Raw genomic sequence first — 19131 nt, 5'->3', positions numbered from 1 at the left:
TGGGTAGAAGTAAATGTTAAAGCGAAGAGACAAGAGGCAGGCCAGTTATGAGGTTACTGCAACAGACCAGGTTGGTGGCAATGAGGGCCTGAGTCAGGATAGCCACAGTGGGAACAGAGAGCCCATTAGTCATAATTTTAAGCAAGCACTCAAGCTGCCACTGACCCAATCAAGTAACAGGCCATGGCAGGTGAAAATTATCAAATTGTTACCTAATTTGAATAAAGCTGTCCCTGACACAGCTTGAAGAACAAGGGAGGCAAGACCCATGTTGAGTTTAGAATCACCACCACCCTTGAGGCCTTATACTCTCACCAAGGCACTCAGCCAACTGTGGAAAAGAAATATACACAGGAGACTCAAGAAACATCTTATTAATACAGTATTTATTTGTCTTCCTTCTGTCAAACCCTGAGCCAACCACTTTCCCCAGGCTGCCTAGGGAGGTATAGGAAAAGGAACATACAGGGCAGACAAGACACGGGAAAAAGAACTATGGGAGGTGGAGACAGCTCCTTCACATGGCGAAGAGGATGAGAAAGGCCACCATCAGACAAAAGAGCCCCATGGCCTCTGAGAGGGCAAAGCCCAGAATGGCGTAGGAGAAGAGCTGTTGCTTCAGAGAAGGGTTCCTGGGAGAAGGGGAAGAAAAAAGACTGAATTTCTAGTCCACATAAAGAAAAGTATAAACATCAAAGGTGGGCTCAGGGAGAATTCATCTCCTCAAGCTCATCTTATGAAACAATTCTCTCATGGTGATACTATCATTCCCAAATTCTTCACCTGACACATCAAGGGCTCTACAGAGACGAAATGAGGGGAGTGGACAATCCAAAATTGTGTAACATGGCCCAGGCATGAACATTACCACCTCTACTGGGTCACCCATATCACTGTCATAACTTAGGACCTCTGGGCCTGGACACTTACCTATCCAGGGCCCAACCAGGACGGAAGAGGTATCTGGAGTGGCAGGGCCTATCAGTATTTTCAAACTTTAAACAGCAGAACGCCCAAATACGAAACATATAAAAGCCAAAATGCAAAGGTAAAAAAAGTGGGGGACTGTAAAAGTTTGACTGGTCTCCCCTTCATTCTTCTAAGTCAGTCTCTGGGGTATACCCTCAGAACTTTAGGGCTTTAAGAACACAATTAGAAAAACAGTGTTCTAGAGGACAAGGGAGTCTGAGGAAAACACTACCTTCTCTCGTTCCAAAATAGTCAAAAGATTTTGGACTTTAAGAAGTTACAGATAGCCTATGGCTGTGGTCGGCAAACTGCGGCTCGTGAGCCACATTGCGGCTCTTTGGCCCCTTGAGTGTGGCTCTTCCTAAGCCTTAGGAGTACCCTAATTAAGTTAATAACAATGTACCTACCTATATAGTTTAAATTTAAAAAATTTGGCTCTCAAAAGAAATTTCAATCGTTGTACTGTTGATATTTGGCTCTGTTGACTAATGAGTTTGCCGACCACTGGCCTATGGGGTTTAGATGATATGAATCAAAATGGTATAAGGAACTCCCAACTCTGAAAGCCAATATATAATTTCTATTTCCCTTACTCTGTCATCTCTGGAAGCCTTCATGGTAAAGTAAAGCAATACCAGCTTTTAACAGAATTCTGGACACAGAAGCAGTTAGGCTTCTTGTTTCACACAAACCCTAAAACAAACTCATTTTTCCGAAGACATCAAGAGAACTTGAGGGCCTCTAGAGAATTAATTTAGTTTTAACAGCAAGGGCCCAGAATAGGTGGGGACCAAATAGTCCAAGTGTCAGGGAGCAGTGGGGCTGTGGAGGCAGTTTTCCCAGGAGTGACAGAGGGGAATTCTCAGAGATGGGGGAAAATAGCAGTGAAACACCCTACTGACTCTAGAGGGGCTCTAGACAAGGGGTTGCAAACTTTTTCTGTAAAGGGCAGGACAGTAAATATTTTCGTTTTTGCAGGTCACATATGGTCTCTGTTGCCTTTTTTTCATGACCCTTTAAAAAAATGTAAAACCCATTCCTAGCTCAGCTATAAAAACCGAGTTATGGCCCACCTACCTTAGTTTGCCTACTCCTGCTCTAAACCAAAGCTGTTCAATAATGTATATTTGCACTGTCTAGTACAGTAGTCACTAGTCACATGTGGCTACTGACCACTTGAAATACGGCCAGTGTGACTGAAAAACAAAAGACTTAAACTTGGTGTACTTTTAATTAATTGAAATTTAAATTCAAATAGCCACATATAGGTTAGTGGCTACTATATAGGATAATGTAGATCTAGATCCCCAAATATTTCTGTCGGAACCTTTGGGAAACACATCAGAGACTAATGGAGGGCCCATCTTACCTGGCATAACCAATGATGAGGCTCCCAAACACAGTCCCAATTCCAGCCCCAGAGCCTGCCACCCCTACTGTGGCGGCCCCAGCCCCAATGAACTTGGCTGCTGTGTCGATGTCCCTTGAAATGGCACTGGTTTGGAAGCTACGGCTAGAAATAAGCGAGGTCAGGGGACGTGGGGCTGCCAAACTGCTGAGGCTCTGTGAAGAGGAGAAATATAGGAGATAAAATTTTTAGGAATCCCCTTTTGCTTTGCAAACTTTTGTAACATTTAAAGAAAGCTTTATGCTGTCAAATCCCATGCCCCCCCCCAAAAAAAACCAGAAAATCTTTTTACTTTCTAGAAAACTTCCTAAAATGCTGCCAAGAAAAACTTTTTAATGCAAGAGGTGAACTTCAAATACCTTTAAAATTCAAGTATGCTTTCTAAGATCAAAATCCTAGCCCGTGCTTGGTGCCTCAAAGAGATCATCTTTCTGGGACTAAATGTTCCAAATGAAGTCTGTAAATTAGGCCAAGTAATGGCAGTCCTCAGTAGCACACATAAGCATGTGCTACCAGTGCCAGAGCTGGAACACTAGAGCATATATGCTATCCACTGCTCTGCATCTCCACCTAAAATCAATGGCCTCGAATTCTTCGCTAATTTTCCTGTGATGACTCCCCCTACTGGTTCTTCTAGGTAAACCCTCGCCACTCTTTACTCCCAAACCACAGGCCCAATTCCACCTATAAGGTACCTCATCTGTCAGTGTCTCTGGTCGTTTCAGCACCACTGCAGACATTGACCGGCTCAGCTGAGAGGTGCTCCGGACCTAGCAGGAATGACACAAGGGCAAGAAAGTCAAGGAAGGCTCTGGAGAGGAGTTTTAGAACCATCCTAAGTTGTTATTCAATGCCCCTTTCATTCTTTCAAACTTAAATCAGAATGTTGGGTCATTCTTTTACTTTTAGCTAATTCTAGATTGAAGAATCTCACCATTTCTCTCTTGCTTCCCAGGCTTCACCTTTGCTTTAAGAAAAGGAAGTCTACTTTTTGAGGGGCTACCCTCACTGTATCCTTTCACAGGCCTTGAGAATGGGAAAAGATATAAGCCTCAGAAGGATTTGCTTCACTTAATAAGAGATATATGTTGGTACTGGCTAGCCCATAAGGAACCCAACGACTAGAGTACCTTTCCTTAAACACATCCTTCTAAAGCTAGGCACAAAGCCCCATGCTGTAAATTCACCATCTTCTGTTAGCCTTTCTAACCTCAAGCCAGTATCTCCAAGGCAGACAACATGGTGGTTAACAGCCAGGGCTTAAATCAGATATACCTAGATTCATCTTAGCTCTGTAATCAGCGGTGTGACCTTAGGATAGTCACTTATATCTAAGCCTGTTTTCTCCTCTTCAAATGGGAATAATCTATTTCAGGGTTGACTTGAAAAGTAAATAAGGTTGTGTAGCCCTAGCTGGTTTGGCTCAGTGGATAGAGCGCTGGCCTGCGGACTCAAGGGTCCTGGGTTCAATTCCGGTCAAGGGCAGGCTCCTCCCTGGCCGGGCCCTGGTCAGGCCACATGCAGGAGGCAACCAGTCGATGTGTTTTTCTCACATTGGTGTTTTGTTTCTCTGTTTTTCCCTCTCTCTTCCAGTCTCCCTAAAAATCAATGGAAAAATATCCTCGGGTGAAAATTAACAACAAAAAAAGATTGTGTATACAAACTGGTAAACTCAGAGCCAGGCATAGTAAGTGCTCAATAAATAGTACCCACCAATAGCACCACTTCCACCATTTAATAATTTGTAATTTCTTCCATGCTAGTGCTTTTGAGTAAAAGATTTTTCCAATGTGTATTTACATGTATGTTAGCTTCCCACCCAAATTTAAGCTCCCAGAGGGTCTCTTAGCTATGGCTCTTCGACAGGACAAAATCGTGTACACAGTGCATACTCAATGCAAGTTAGGCAATCTACTTCATGTTTACTATTTCTGGCTGGGTTCCAGTTTACAGAAAGGTTTAGGGTAGAAATAACCTGATCTCAGTCTAGATTCTCATTTATACTCTTCTAAGATTGGTGGATGAGAAGAATTAACTGGCCTCCAAAGGATATGGGGCAGGTAAACATTCTCTCTCCTGTCAGGCTAGCATAGCAAAGGATCTTCCCCCAGCCCAACTGTAAAGAACAAGGTGTTGCAAGGAAGAGACAAGATGCCCCTCTTGAAAAGTCTCCTAGAAAAGGCAGGTACTCACCAAGGAGGGGGTGGACACAAACTTGGTGCAGGCATACATTTTCAGGGGATGAGGGGAGCTGGAATTACAGAAGCACATTGTGAACACTGTCCTTGCTCACCAAATGACATTTTTATTAGCAGAAAAGGGGCTCTGGAATATTTAAATGGCCCCGAGAGCAGAGTGACTGACCTCATCTTAAAAGAGATGGAATCAAAACTCTGAAGTCAAGATTTCCTCAGTTTCTATTCAAAAGGAACCCTTTTCAAGCCCTCATTATCTGGGCCTAACAGAGTTGCCCTGTAAAGACTCTGGGGAGTTATTTGTAGAAGGCCAAAAGACTGGAAGGGTCGCCAGTGATCTTCCAATTACTTTAAGCATTTGATTCTCCATTTCCTCTATCAATTAACAGGGTGAGGAAGATCGATGAGGAACTTTGCCATTACTCTAATTAGCAACCACTGTTAAAGTATTCATTTTCACCATCACTCGAAGGGGCATTCAATTTTGTATACACAAGATCTAAAACAATGCTGACACTCTGTAGGTGCCTATGTTGGTAGAACTTAACTTATCTGAGAGGTACCGGAGAGTTAAACATCTAAAGGCAGGGTTTTTCCAAGTGAAGTGAGATGCCCACCTGAAGTAATTATCTAGGTGTAAGGATGGTGTATGTATTAAAAATGCATATTCTTGGGTCTCACCCCAGTGGTTCTCAACCTTCTGGCCCTTTAAATACAGTTCCTCATGTTGTGACCCATCCATAAAATTATTTTCGTTGCTACTTCATAACTGTAATGTTGCTACTGTTATGAACCGTAATGTAAATATCTGATATGCAGGATGGTCTTAGGCGACCCCTGTGAAAGGGTCGTTCAACCGCCAAAGGGGTCGCGACCCACAGGCTGAGAACCGCTGCCTTAGACCTTCCTGGCCAAGATCTCCGGGGTTAAGGCCAGCACCTGTATTTCAAACAAGCTTATGACAGTGGTAAAGTCAGGACTTTAACTCTTCTTACTAATAAATGAAAGCTTTATAGCATGCTAAAGGTTAAAATACCAATTTCTTAGGCCTGTTAAGTGACACTTCCTTAAAGGAGTTGGACTCCTATTTTCCTAGGTTACTCTTCTGAATCCAGAATCTTTTAAGTTACTTTTAGATTAATGGATGTCTTCAACTCTCATCCTGCCAAAAACTCTGATTTCTGCCCATCTTTAACTCTAACCTAACTTTGTGCTGAACTATTCAGGTTTCCTTGGGTCAAATCCAAAATCTCTTTAAAGCTTAAAAAAAAGGAGGACTGGTTTTTCCCAAGGATTAAACCTCAATATCATCATTTGTAAAATGCAGTTCTTGGGGAGATTAAATGAAATGACTGATGTAAAGAGCTTAATGTGGTGCTGGCCCACAGTAAGACCACGCCCAAGGGTGGCAATTAAGGAGCTGCGAGAGGCGCGGATTGCTCCACTGGCCACCCAACCTGGCCAGTCTGCAACTGCTGGCCTGCCACAGCCCAGGCAACGGTACCACCCGGAACCCAGGACCCAAGTCACCACAGGCCTCCTCCTCCTGTAGGTCAGTCACCGGGTTACTGGACTGCTGACTTAACCATTCCCCTCCTTAAACTGTCTTTTTCCTCTTGAGGGCAGAGTCAGGGACTCTCACTAAGCCCTAGACGGAAGCGGGCAGGTGCACGTTATCCCATGCAGGTCCCACCCTACGCTTGTGCGCCTGCTGCCCCTCACAGAAAACCTCACTATCGTCCACTGTGTTTCCCCCAACTTCACTGCGGTGAAAGGAAGAGACCGGCATGGAAGACAACCCAAGGTTCCAGAGGAACCGGCCTCTTTCCTGCAACAGCGCTCCCAGATCACAGCCTCAAGGGAATGTTTTGACTGTTTTGTTCACTTCTACCACGTTCACGGCTTACTTTTTTAAACGGAGGGGTGCTGACTAGAGGGGTTGGTGGCTTTGGATGATCCACTATCTCCATTGCTCGGCACCTGAGGTCCTGAAGTCTGGAGGTTTCAGGATAAGGAAGGCACGGGGTAAGGATGAGAGGATAAAGCAGAGATTGGAGGGGAGACTCTAGGGGTTGTGATAACTCTGAGAGGGCAAGAGGGTAAGAAAAGAGCGTTTGTAAGGGCTGAGTCAGGACAGGTGAAGTGAGCACTCTGGCATTTGACTTTCGCCAGCTCCCACGCGCCCTCCCACAGCGAGTCATCCAAGATGGCGCCAGGCCCGCGCGGTTGGAGGTCAACGGCACACGGAAGGGGCAGATCTTAAGACGCGGGGATACCCGCAGCGAGGAAGGGCGTGAGGCCCCGGGTGGGAGCATGCAAGGTACCGGCCTCAAAGCAACCGCGCGAGGTAGGGTATCCCGCGCGCGTGCGCGGCGCAAGCGGGCACGAGGGCCCAAGCCTTACCTGCTCCCAGTGCAGAGAAGACAGAGAGGGGCGGGGGCGCTGGAATAGCGAAAGGAAGGCTTCGCGCATGCGCGGCCCGGACCAACGAGTCGCTCCGCCAAGGATAGAGTGGCTGCAATGTGGAGGCGGCTCAGGCGCCACAGCGCCGCCTGCCACCTCGGTGGCGGCATCCGGCCAGTCGCTCCACCTGGCGTTGTAGAGGAGAAACTGCAGGCGGAGCGGCTGCAGAAATAAGGGTAACTCCGCAGTGTAAGCCGACCCGTTATGTGGCCTGTGGTATGGTCTGCACAGCATTTGGGATCTTGGACTCGCGTTTCCTTCCCGAGCATGCGTAGTCACATTGAAAATAAAAATCTACCTAGTAATTCAATGTTAAATAGCATACAATCGGGATTGGGGTTCAGTGCCCAAAATGTAGCGAGATTCTTGCGTTGTTGCCCCTGGAACTTAGGCTTTATGGATGGGAAACCTGTTCAATGGGGGAATAGTCAGCAACACGCCCCAGCTACCACGGGTGGCTTTGCCTTTATTTTTTTCTCTCTCTCTTTCTTAATTCCAGTGATCAGCCACGAGGAAACTAGCATCAGCGAACCAGAAGATAGGGGCTAAAGATGATGGGACTCAAGCACCTGACTCTCAATCTTGAAACTGACCTGCAGTGAGATTGCGAGGTCACGCCAGGCATGCCCATTCTCTGCCCAGGCTTCTGAGACCAGCAGACCCCCCCAAAGGGGTGCTCTCATGAAGACCCCCCCCAGCTTTCCCCTCGGCCTGTCCTTCCCTGGGCCACGTAAGGAAGTGGGGGCGCCACGGGCCTCATTGCTTCCTCCGGCCCCTGTCTCCGCGGGGTCCGACAGCCCCTGCCAGAGGCGGTGCAAGGCCTACCTAGTCCCCTCCTGGCCAGACCCCGGCGTCCAGGCGTCGGGCTTGCACGCAGCAGGAGAAAGACGGGGAAAGCTCACCAAACCCCCATAAAAAAATAAAAAATAAAAAGAATGCTGCGGCTGTAAATAAAGCCAAATCCACCGGCCTCGGAGGGGCCGTTTGTCCTCCCCTCCTTGGCCTCGTCCTTCCCGCCGCCCCCTCCCGGTTCCCGGGCCCCGCGGCGCCCCGGCCCCGAGCTCCTCCATTTAATCGGATTTGGGAGAAGGGGAGGATAAATCACGGCAGCAGCTTTACGGTCCCGGAGGAGAGGCGAGCCGCAGCCAGGCACACCCCGGCCGGCGATAAAAACCGCCGCTGAAAGCCCACGGAGCAATTTCCCGGGACCCCGAGCGACGCCATTACAGGAATGTAATTTTGCCCGGATGAGGCCCCGAGTTTAATTATCCTCGCGGAGGAATTTCAATGTGGCCAATCCATCTTGCAGGCGGGCGGCAGAGGGATTTATATGGGCCCGTTATTTCACACCGATCCTCCATCTGCATTTTTATGGCCCCGAGCTCCTGAAACGGGGGGGAAGGCGCGGGGAGAAATCGGAGACGCGGGCGCGGGGGGGGGGGGGGGGGGGCGCCCCTCCCGTCCGAAAGCCGCGGCTCCAGCTGGATGAGGATTCTCACGGGTTCCCCTGAACACCCCCCATCTCCCACCAGGGCCAGTGGGTGTCTTGGGGGACGAGGGTGAGTGAGGAAGGAAGCTGGAAGCCTTGCGAATCAATCAACAGGTATTTACTGGTTCCAAGTACCGAGCAGGGCCGGGCGCTGCCAGGTGCCGAGGAACTAGGGAAGGCAGGCGAGCAAGGGTGTCCCCTCCAGTCCCCAGACACCCCCACTCCGTCCGCCCTGAGTTCCTTTTGGCTCGCAGCTTCCTGTCCTCCGAGGCAAAAAGTTCACGGTTCTCAGGGCCGCTACCCGCAAACGGTTTCTGCGGCTGTTGGGACCACACTGACCCTCTCGGGTGCCGCTAACAGTCCCCAAGGAGGTGTGCAGAAGGGGCTCCGAGGAGCTAGAGCTGGCTCCTCTCAAAAGTTGTGACAGCTTGCCCTGTCTACTCCCCCCTACTCCACCGGGCTCTGATTCAGACAAACCTCGTTTCCCAAATCCCTGTGTGACCTTGGGCAAGCTGGTTAGCCCCTCTAGATGGACTACCTTCTATGTAAATTGGGAATAATAACAGTGCGTACACCACAGCGAACATTGGGGTAATAAACGTGAAGCTTTTAACAAGGTGCTTGGAACTCAGTAAGAGTTAATGCTAGTAAGAGTAGTAACAGCATTATTATTGTTATTGTTATTATTACTATTATTATTAGCATTGCCATTTAATTCTGCACTGCTCCTCAGAGGCATTATTGCAAGGTCCTTTCAATGATGGCTGAAAATACTCAACTGTAATTTTTTTCATCTACATCCATCATCCAAAACAAGTTATTTGACATGGTTGGTGGTTGGAGCTCTGTGGGGAAGGCTGAGAATCCTGGGGGTTATTGCTACTAGGTCTGAAGCCAGAAATTAAGTCAATAAGGGAACAATGAGATTACAAAAAGTGGACAGAGGTATGTGAGTTAGTGGTGAAAAGATTATTCAAGGGAATATTAGCGAAGGGCCTAGGGATTTTCTTTACTGAGGACTTGGGAAAGAGTCCTTCTCTCACTTCAGTGAGGGGAAAACGGTCCAGGAAGGAAAGGGTGTGGAGCCAGAACCATCCTTTCCAATCAATCCCTTCCTTTTCCTACCAGACCATGTAACAAGGTTGGCCTGATTGGCCGGCTTTTCTAATGACTCTTGGTGGCAGATTCTGACTGGTTAGCAGCTTCCCTGCTCAGTAGTGACGAAGAAAGGAGATTGATTTTTTTCTTTCTCAGGATTGGTTAACAAATCAGGGCCAGAGACTCGTTTTAATTGACTGGATAGGCGAGGAGGGAGGTCCAGCACCTCTCATACAGAAATTCCGTGTTCTTTTCCACAAAGGTCACCAAGAAAGAGCCTTGATAGGTTTATGCATCTTTGCTTTTAGAAAGACACAGTAGTTTAGTGAAGAAGAATCAAGAGAATCATGCAGGCATGCTACAGCTCAATTTGAAACCGCAAACAGAGGGAGGGATTCACAGAGAGAAACATAAAAGGGACAAAAAGAGAGAGAGACCAGGACACATGGAAACACAAAGAAAAATAATTGCCAGAGAGGAGAGGAGAGGAAGGGTTTGGATAGTTTGTTTTTCACTCCTGATGGTTTAAGATGAGGCTACTCTATGATGCATTTTGCTAGATGCACATGTTGCCAGCACACGGCATGGAAAGAATAGCTGGCTTGGAGGCAGGAGACTGGGAGTCTAGTCCCAGCCTTGCTACTAACTATGCGAGTAACTGCACGTTTTTCACCTGTCAAAGCTCCAGTTTCCTCAGTTGGAGAGAGAAGTAGGTGGTTTCTAAGGTTCCACCCAGAGTTAACCTTCTAGGAGTCCCTTTCTTTCTGCTAAACAGGGAATTTTGTACAAGTTAAAGTGGTACCTTTGCACTGCCAATAAGGACTATTCTTAGGCTTTAAACTCCTCTGTTTATGATTGCTAATTTCAAGCTCCTGAGGCTGGGTGGATTTGACACTTTCTCATACTAAATCAGCTCCTCGGGACAGCAGAACTGTGAAGCCATTAATTAGCAAACCAACCTATTCTGGGAGAAAGAAAACAGTAAATGAGGGAAGGAAAACGATCCTTAGTGTCCAGGGTTCTGAGGGAGAATTGGTGGCAAAAGGATGACCAAACAAATTTTTGCTGGGGAAGAATCTAAGTTCTTCTGAACTGGTAAGGTGAATTTGTACAGGTCCTGCATATTTATCTAGAAGCCATGTTAACTATCTATGTGAACAGATTTGGTCCCTGCCATTTAGAAGCTCCCAAGGCCAAGGAACACACACAGACAAAACAGAAAATAAAAGTCATTGTGATATATTGTAAAGAGCTAAGGGCAGGAAACTAGAGATCTGAATCTAGATTTTAGAAACCTACTAATTAATCATGTGACTTTAGGAAAATCACTTCCCCTTTATAGAATTCAGTTGTTTTCTCTTGCAAAATGTAGGAAAACACTAGGTGCCTGTTAAGTTCTCTTTCAGTTTTAAATATAAATAGCATAGATTTGTCCCTCCTGGTTTGCCATTGTCTCCTATGACTTCAATGAAACAACCAATATTTATTGAACATCTACTATGTGCAGGGTGTTGTGCTACATATTGAGAATAAAGAGGAAGGCATAACCCCCTCATAAATTTATAGTCAGTAAGAAAGACATGTACATCTATAATAATAAAAGGGTAATATGCTAATTAGACCAGACATCTTCTGGACGTCATTCCGGACATCCTTCCTGACGAAGCTGGGGCTGGAGGGAAGCCAGCCCAGGTCCCTGGTGCTGAGGGAAGCCAGTGCCAGCAGCCAGGAGAAGGAAGGCCTACTCTTGTGCATCGGGCCTCTAGTATATAATATGTGGCAAAATTTAATAGGTTAAATGGGTAATAGGAGTTGAGGAGGTAGTATGACTTTCAGCTACAATGATCAAGGGGCACCATGAGTAAAGTAGGTATTTTTCTTCTTTGTAGAAAGCATGAAGTATTTGAATTACATAAAAGTAATGAATATCATTTATTCAACAGATATTTATTGAGATCCTGTGTGTGAGGCACTATCCTAGGTTCTGGAAACACAGCTTTGAACAAAACAGGACAAAAATCCTTGCCTTCCCAGAGCTGACATTTTATATAAATCACTAGAGGCCCGGTGCACAAATTCATGCACCAGTGGGGTCCCTCGGCCTGGCCTGTGAGATTAGGCTGAAATCGGCTCTCCAACATCCCCTGAGGGGTCCCGAATTGCAAGAGGGCACAGGCCAGGCCGAGTGATCCCACCGGTGCATGATTGGGGCCAGGGAGGGACCTCAAGAGGGTCCCAGGGCATGTCCAGTCTGTCTCAGTCCTGATCGGCCGGACCCCAACAGCAAGCTAATCTACAGGTCAGAGCATCTTCCCCCTGGTGGTCAGTGCACATCATAGCAAGTGGTTGAGCAGCCTTAGAATATCATTAGCATATTATTCTTTGATTGGTTGAAGGGTTGACTGGTCTACCAGACACTTAGCATATTAGACTTTTATTATATAGGAAAGATGAAGCATAATAATAAAATGGACACCTCTTAAACCACCCCTAATTCAAGAAAAGAAAAAAAAATACTAGTACCATGGGGGAGGGGGGCCATATGCTGCTCTCCTATAGTAGCCCCTGAATTTTATGTTTACCATTTCAAGGTTTTTCTTGATATAGTGCCATATATTGTTTATTTTGGGCTCCACCCTTTAAAAAACATTCTAAGAATGGTATAAATTATTTTTAGACTTCTTTGCTTGCTCTTTTATTTAACATTTTGTTTCTAATATTCATCCATGTTGATGTAGGCAGCTGTAGTTTGTTTATTTTCATTGATGTATAATCATCCACCAACTTGTTGATTAATTACCCTGTTGATGAGTAGTCAAGTTTGTTTCTAGCTTTTTGCCATTACAAACAATGCTTCTCAGAACATTTCTGTACATGTCTCCTGGTATACATGGGCAATAGTTTCTTCAGGATATATATATATATATATATATATATATATATATATATATATATATGTAGGATTGTAGGATATGAAAAACTTTAAGTTTTCTAGATAATGTCAAATTGTTTTCCAATATTTATGCCCATCATAAGTATATAAGATTTCAGTTGCTACCTATCCCTACCAATTTTGGTATTTAGTCAATCTGTTGAATATAAAATGGTATTTCATGGTGGTTTCAATTTATATTTGCCTGGTTATTAATGAGGTTGAGCACTTTTTCATATATTTATTGGTCAATCATGTTTCCTCTTCTGTGAAATGCCTATTCATGTATGTCTTTCGCCTGTTTTCCTATTGGGTTACTTGTCATCTACATATTGATTTATAGAAATGTATATATATATAGCCTAGGACTGATCCTTTGTTAGTGGCAGCTATTAGTGAGGTTTGAAGGATGGATGGTTTCAGTTCCAGCTCAGAGTCCTCATTTAGTTGAATTAATTAATTCTTAATTCATTAATTAAATATTTATTGAATGTCTAGCCAGACATCATGCTAGACACTGAAAATACAATCCCACATTTTTTCACCCTTTACCACTTCCAATATCTAGTTGGGTCCAAGCCACTGACATCTCTTGCTGGACCGCTAGAATAGCCTTTTAGCTGGCCTCCCTGATTCCAATTTGGCTTTGCCACAGTCTACTTTCCACACAGTAAGTAGCTAAAGTAATATTTTAAAATGTAGGTCAGAAAATGCAACTTAAAACCTCCCAATAGTTTTCCAATACTCAGAGAAAAAATTTCAGGGTTCAGCTACACTAGACTCTTACTGATCCTTAGACACACCAAACTTATTCCCACTCAGGCCCTTTGCTGTTTCCTCTGCCTGGAACATTCTTCCTCCAGTCGTGCTCGTTCTCTCATTTCATTTAGGTCTCATCTCAAATATCACCTCCTTAGAGAAGCCTTTCCTGACCACCCAATCTAAATAGCCATCACCTTCCCTTCTTTATCTCCTTATCCTCCTTTATTTTTCTTTTTAGCATGCATTGTATTTTTATTTTTATTGCTTCTCCTCCTCTTCCCCCTCCCCACCCCTCCCAACTAGAAGATAAGCTTCACCAGGGCAGGGACCTTACTGACCACTATATCTATATCCTCAGCATTTAGAACAGTACCTGGCACATACTAGGCTCTCAACAAAAATTTCATGAATGATTGAATGGTGAATAAGAGAGTCCTTGACCTTAAAATGTTTATAGTCTAGCAGGAAATACAGAGAATTAAAAGGCAAATTATTATTATTATTTTTTTTAAAATATATTTTATTGATTTTTTACAGAGAGGAAGGGAGAGAGATAGAGAGTTAGAAACATCGATGAGAGAGAAACATCAATCAGCTGCCCCCTGCACATCTCCCACTGGGGATGCGCCCGCAACCCAGGTACATGCCCTTGACCGGAATCGAACCCGGGACCCTTCAGTCCGCAGGCCGACGCTCTATCCACTGAGCCAAACCGGTTCTGGCAAAAGGCAAATTATTTTAATACTGTACAATAGTGTTATAAGAGGGGTAAGTACGTGATGCTATCAGAGCACATAGGAAGAACACAAATCCAGTTCTGAGAAGTGGTAGTCAAGGAAGGCTTCCAGGAGGAGGTGACATTTATGAGACAGTTGAAGCCCCTGTATAAGGAGGGAATAGGAGGCTATCCCATACAGAAGAAACAGTAAATACAAAGGCTTTGAAGCGAGGGATTGCGTGTTCTCTTCCCCAAAGAGCAAGTAATTCAGTGTGGCCAGAATGAACAGTTGTGGGTGTGATAGAGTACAGAGAGGTGAGACTGGTTGTTAGCAGCTTGATCCTAAAGGATCTTGAGCATCAAGGTAGGACATTTGAATTTTATCCAGGAAGCAGCAAGGAATTATTTCAACAGAAGAGTGAGAAGCTCAGATTTGCATTTTAGAAAGATCATTCTACCTCTAGTGTGAAGAATGGCTTGGCGGCAGGGGTGGGGGGTCGGACTGGGGGTACAGAGTACAATAGGAGGCTGTTGTCATAATGCAGATGGGAGATGGTGGTAGCCTGAGCTCTGAGGTGGTAGTGGGGATGGAGAGAAGCACGCAGAGCTCAAGAGGTTTAGGAAGAAGTGATCAGGCCTCAGTGATTGATTGTTGGGGGGGATGGAGGATTGAGGGAGAGATGAAGATGGTGCCGGCCTGAGTCACTGAGTGGTGCCATTTCCTGGCTCTCTTCCAAGCCTAGTTCTTCTGCACCTCCACATCCTAAGAACCACCCTGATGGGCTTGCTCCACAACATAGGAGTCCTACCCCCTAGCTGACCATCCTCTAAACTTGGTTCTGTACTCGATGAGCCTACAGGAATCTAACCTTTTTTCTGGGCTCTACTCCCTCCATTTTCTCCCTGCTAAATGAAACTGAAACTATCATAGATCCCCTGGTTGTATCATTGCTTTTCTAACTCTGCCTAAGTCATTAGGCCCTGCCTTGTATATTAGATGGAGAGCTTATACAATAAGTATCATTCCACAGAGGCTAAGGCAGGGTTGTGGCTCATGCCAGCCACTGATGGTGGTGGCCTGAGCTCTGAGGTGTGCTATATGCACCTTGAAGACCCCCTTCTTTTGCAAAATGTAGGAAAACACTAGGTGACTGTTAAGTTCTCTTCCAGTTTTAAATATAAATAGCATAGATTTGTCCTTCCTGGTTAGCCATTGTCTCCTATGACTTCAATTAAACAACCAATATTTATTGAGCATCTACTATGTGCAAGGTGTTGTGCTACATATTGAGAATAAAGAGGAAGCATAATCCCCTCATAAATTTATAGTCAGTAAGAAAGACATGTACATCTATAATAATAAAAGGGTAATGTGCTAATTAGACCAGACATCTTCTGGACGTCTGGCTGCATATAGCACACCTCTTTAGAAATAGAGAACAGGAGAATGGCAGCAAGACAATAAAATGACTACAGGTATGCACTGTAAGTTAGTTACATCCTCTTCAGTCTGGGAATAGCAGGAAAAGTCTTGGCAGCTCTGAAAGGGCAGGAGAGAGGAAATCAGCATCTCCTTTTGCAATAAGCTGAAAAGTTTCGGGTGAAAGGTGGATTTGGGAAGCTGTGAGAATGAAGAGGGGTGAATTGCCCAGTGGGCAAGTTTGGGGATTTCTAGGCAGGAGGCAAAGAGTATGTTATAGTGAGATGAGTTGGCCTATTGCTCATATTTGTGGAGCCTAGGGCAAGATAAAAATATATAAACCTATATACCAAATATCCAAATATGTAAGAGTTGTAAATCAAAGCTAACAAACTTAAATAAAACATGTTCTACCCTTTTATTTTGACAAGTATATCAATATCAACTGAGAGATTTATATTTAGAATTCTGGGACTCCTCCAGCCAGCATTCCTGGCTCTGTCCCACGACCTGAGGGGCCTAACACAAAAGTGTGTGCTGAGTGCAGCCACACATTTAAACTCCATCCACACTCCAGGGCTAGCGGTGTGACCTCCGCAGCTCCTCCGTACTCTCAGGAGATGGGGCCCAAGGAAGAGGCCCTGGAAGTGAGCTTGAGGTTGCTTGGCAGGGGAATCTGGCAACTGGAGCATGACATAGGAGAGGGGAAGCATGAGCTCTGGGTAGGCACACTCTTCGGCCTTAAGTTCTGCTCACTCTGGAGGAGGAGACGCTGTCTGAAACAGGCATCTGGCGTAGAAGAGGTCCTTCTTGTCAGGTCTAAGGGCGTGGACTCTGAAATCATACAGACTGAATTTGAATTCCTATTATGATATTTATTAACTCTTCCTTGAACCTGACCAAACTCTCTGAGCCTGTTTTCTTACTTGTAAAATGACAATAATAATATCTGCCTCATAGGGTTGTTGTAAGAATTAAATAAGCTAATATGTGCAGACCACCTGGTAGTTAGTAGCCACCACTCGTTCACATTGTTTTCTTTCCACTCACTACCATACTTCCTTCACAGTAACCACGGAAGCTGGAGAAGAAACATATAAAGTCTTTTTCAGGCAAGGCTCTCTGGGAGGAGTGTGTCTAGGAAAAAGAAGTTTATAAGGGAGACAGTAATAATCCCAGCTCTGGCTGGGACCATGTGGGAGAAAGAGGAAGAGTAAGTTATCTTGGATGCAGATAAATGAGAAATAATAATGGCGTAATTGCTTTTACAATCTGTTTGTTTTGCTGACAGTAGCAGCTGGCTACTGTTTTGGTTCTTGGTTTTCCGGTAGGGGAAGTTGTGAATAATCTAAAATAATATAAAATACAAACATCGTTTCTTGATGACCAGCAACATGGTCAGAGAAACACATGGTTGTAAACATGGATTCTGTTTTTCCTTTTTAAAAAATATATGCTTTTATTGATTTTAGAGAGAGAGAAAGGGAAAGGGATAGAGAGAAACATTGAGAGAGAAACATGAATTGGCTGCCTCCTGCATACCAACCCCCCCCCGCCCCCCGCAATTGGGGATCAATCGTGCCCTGACCTGGGAATCGAACTGCAAACAGGTGACCTCTTGGTTCATGGGTCAATGCTCAACCATTGAGCAACACGGGCCAGGTGGCATATTCCATTTCTCAAACACTGAGACTGTTTCAAACACAGAGACAGCGTGTATAGATTCTTACCACGTGCTGCCACTCTCACTGCTCCTGCAGCTGGAACACTCTTCCTCCTTTTCTACCATTCCAAATTCTACTCTTTATTTCAGCTCCACTCCTTTCATGTTAAGCATCCCTGTCCACCACCATCCCCCACTTCCCTTGTGCTCTTCCTAGTTTTTATCACCTAGAACTTATTCAAGGTCTTAATATGATTACTGTCTTGTATTGTTCTCTAACTCTTTCATGTGTGCAAGTCTTCTCTCCCCAAATAGAGTTTAAGCTTATTAAGGGAGACCTATGTTTCTATTTATCTTCTCTTTCTTATGGGGTCTATGCATTTATTCAGTGTACATTTATTGAGTGTGCCTGAACTGTGCTGGGGATTCAAAGATGCAATATATATATATATATATATATATATATATATATATATATATATATAATCTTCTTTACTAGAAAGCTAATAATGTTATGGACTCATGGTTTGATAACTGCCTATAAAAGTGTTGCACACATAATGGGCCCTCAATATATGTTTGATGGATTGATGAACCATGCTGCTTTTCAACTAGGTATTCAATGAATGAATGAACGAAACGACTAAACACTGTTCCAGGCGTACACCTCCTATATAAACCTAGTTCTAATGGACTTCAAGGTGTAAGACTGGTTTGAGGGCAGAAGTGGTCTTTAGAAGCATCAAAACAGAGAACCTACTGTCTTTTCAAGGCAATTTCAAAGCAGTGTTCACTCTTTCCCTTAAGGCCTAGTGATTAAATTACAAAGCATTTTACAGGCATTGGCCAATTTGTGTCATTCAGGTTGGTGAGTTATAGAACAATGTTCATCACCATAATAAAAACAGCTATTATTGAATACTTATTATGTGCTAGATGTGCTGATTTCTTTACATAGTTATCTAAATCCTAACAACAAACCTATGAAGTAGGTATAATTATTATCCCCATTTTACAGAAGAGGAAACAGCTAGTAAGCAGAAAAACCAGGCTTGAATCCAGAAAGTCTGATTCCACACTACTGCCTACAGAATTAATTGGCAGAGTGTAGAACTGAGTCCCAGACTCGGCCCTGCCATTGGCATGCTGTGTGACTGCAGAAGTCATTTCACCTCTCTGGTCTTTAGTCCCTTCTGACCACATAATTTAAGGGTGACAGTACCAGTATTAAAGCCTGTTCATTTTTTTTTTTAATCCTCACTGGAACACATGTTTTACATTTATTTTTAGAGAAAGAGGAAGGGAGAGAAGAAAGAGGAGAAGAAGGAGAAGGAGAAAGAGAAGAAGAAGATTGATGTGAAAGAGAAACATAGATTGGTTGCCTCCTGTACAGGCCCCAACCGGGAATCAAACCTTTAACCTTTTGGTGCCTGGAACAATGCTCCAACCAACTGAGCCACCCAGCCAGGGTTTAAACCAGCCGTGGGCAAACTACGGCCTGCGGGCCGGATCCGGCCAGTTTGAAATGAATAAAACTATTGAAATAAAAGACCGTACCCTTTTATGTAATGATGTTTACTTTGAATTTATATTAGTTCACACAAACACTCCATCCATGCTTTTGTTCCGGCCCTCCGGTCCAGTTTAAGAACCCATTGTAGCCCTCGAGTCAAAAAGTTTGCCCACCCCTGGCTTAAACCCTACTCATTTCAGTTCAAGTCCTGTGCTCTTTCCACCAGTTTCACCTGCCTAAAGCTGATGGTGATTCCCCTAAATCTCATCTTTTATTTTCTTGTGGCATCTGCAGCAGCCTGTGCTATGGTCATTCATAAAATGAGTGCTCTTTTTCTTTCTTTTTTGAGAGATTATATATGAAGACCTTGATGGCTTTGTGAAAGGCTTGGCTGATGGGGACTATAGAGAGAGAGTTGCAGAAGACCCCTCAACCCGATTTCTTCCTGTGACTCCCATCCTTCAATTTCTAGGTTAAAAAAAAAAAATCCCCAGTATACAG

The 19131-nt window shown here is 44.6% G+C and overlaps 1 protein-coding gene across 3 annotated transcripts; it reads right to left on the bottom strand.

The window, feature by feature from the left end:
• Positions 1-365: 365 nt before the first annotated feature.
• ATP5MC2 (ATP synthase membrane subunit c locus 2) lies at positions 366-7160 on the bottom strand. Of its 3 annotated transcripts, XM_036300224.1 has the most exons (6): positions 6976-7011; positions 6480-6567; positions 4571-4628; positions 3073-3147; positions 2339-2532; positions 366-632 (listed from the first exon to the last, which is right to left on the bottom strand). In XM_036300224.1, exons 3-6 carry the CDS (start codon positions 4607-4609, stop codon positions 518-520), a joined length of 423 nt encoding a protein of 140 aa, XP_036156117.1. In that variant the 5' UTR covers positions 4610-4628; positions 6480-6567; positions 6976-7011; the 3' UTR covers positions 366-517. The 3 variants fall into 3 exon arrangements, with proteins under 3 accessions (XP_036156117.1, XP_036156115.1, XP_036156116.1); XM_036300222.1 differs by lacking the exon at positions 6480-6567 and having other exon boundaries at positions 6976-7160; XM_036300223.1 differs by lacking the exon at positions 6976-7011 and having other exon boundaries at positions 6480-6651.
• Positions 7161-19131: the final 11971 nt, after the last annotated feature.

The sequence above is a fragment of the Myotis myotis genome, unplaced genomic scaffold (genome assembly GCF_014108235.1).
Source record: "Myotis myotis isolate mMyoMyo1 unplaced genomic scaffold, mMyoMyo1.p scaffold_m19_p_3, whole genome shotgun sequence".
In the NCBI taxonomy this organism is placed as follows: domain Eukaryota; kingdom Metazoa; phylum Chordata; class Mammalia; order Chiroptera; family Vespertilionidae; genus Myotis; species Myotis myotis.
Note: the sequence above shows the minus strand (reverse complement) of the source record. Positions and strands in the feature narration are given on the sequence as shown.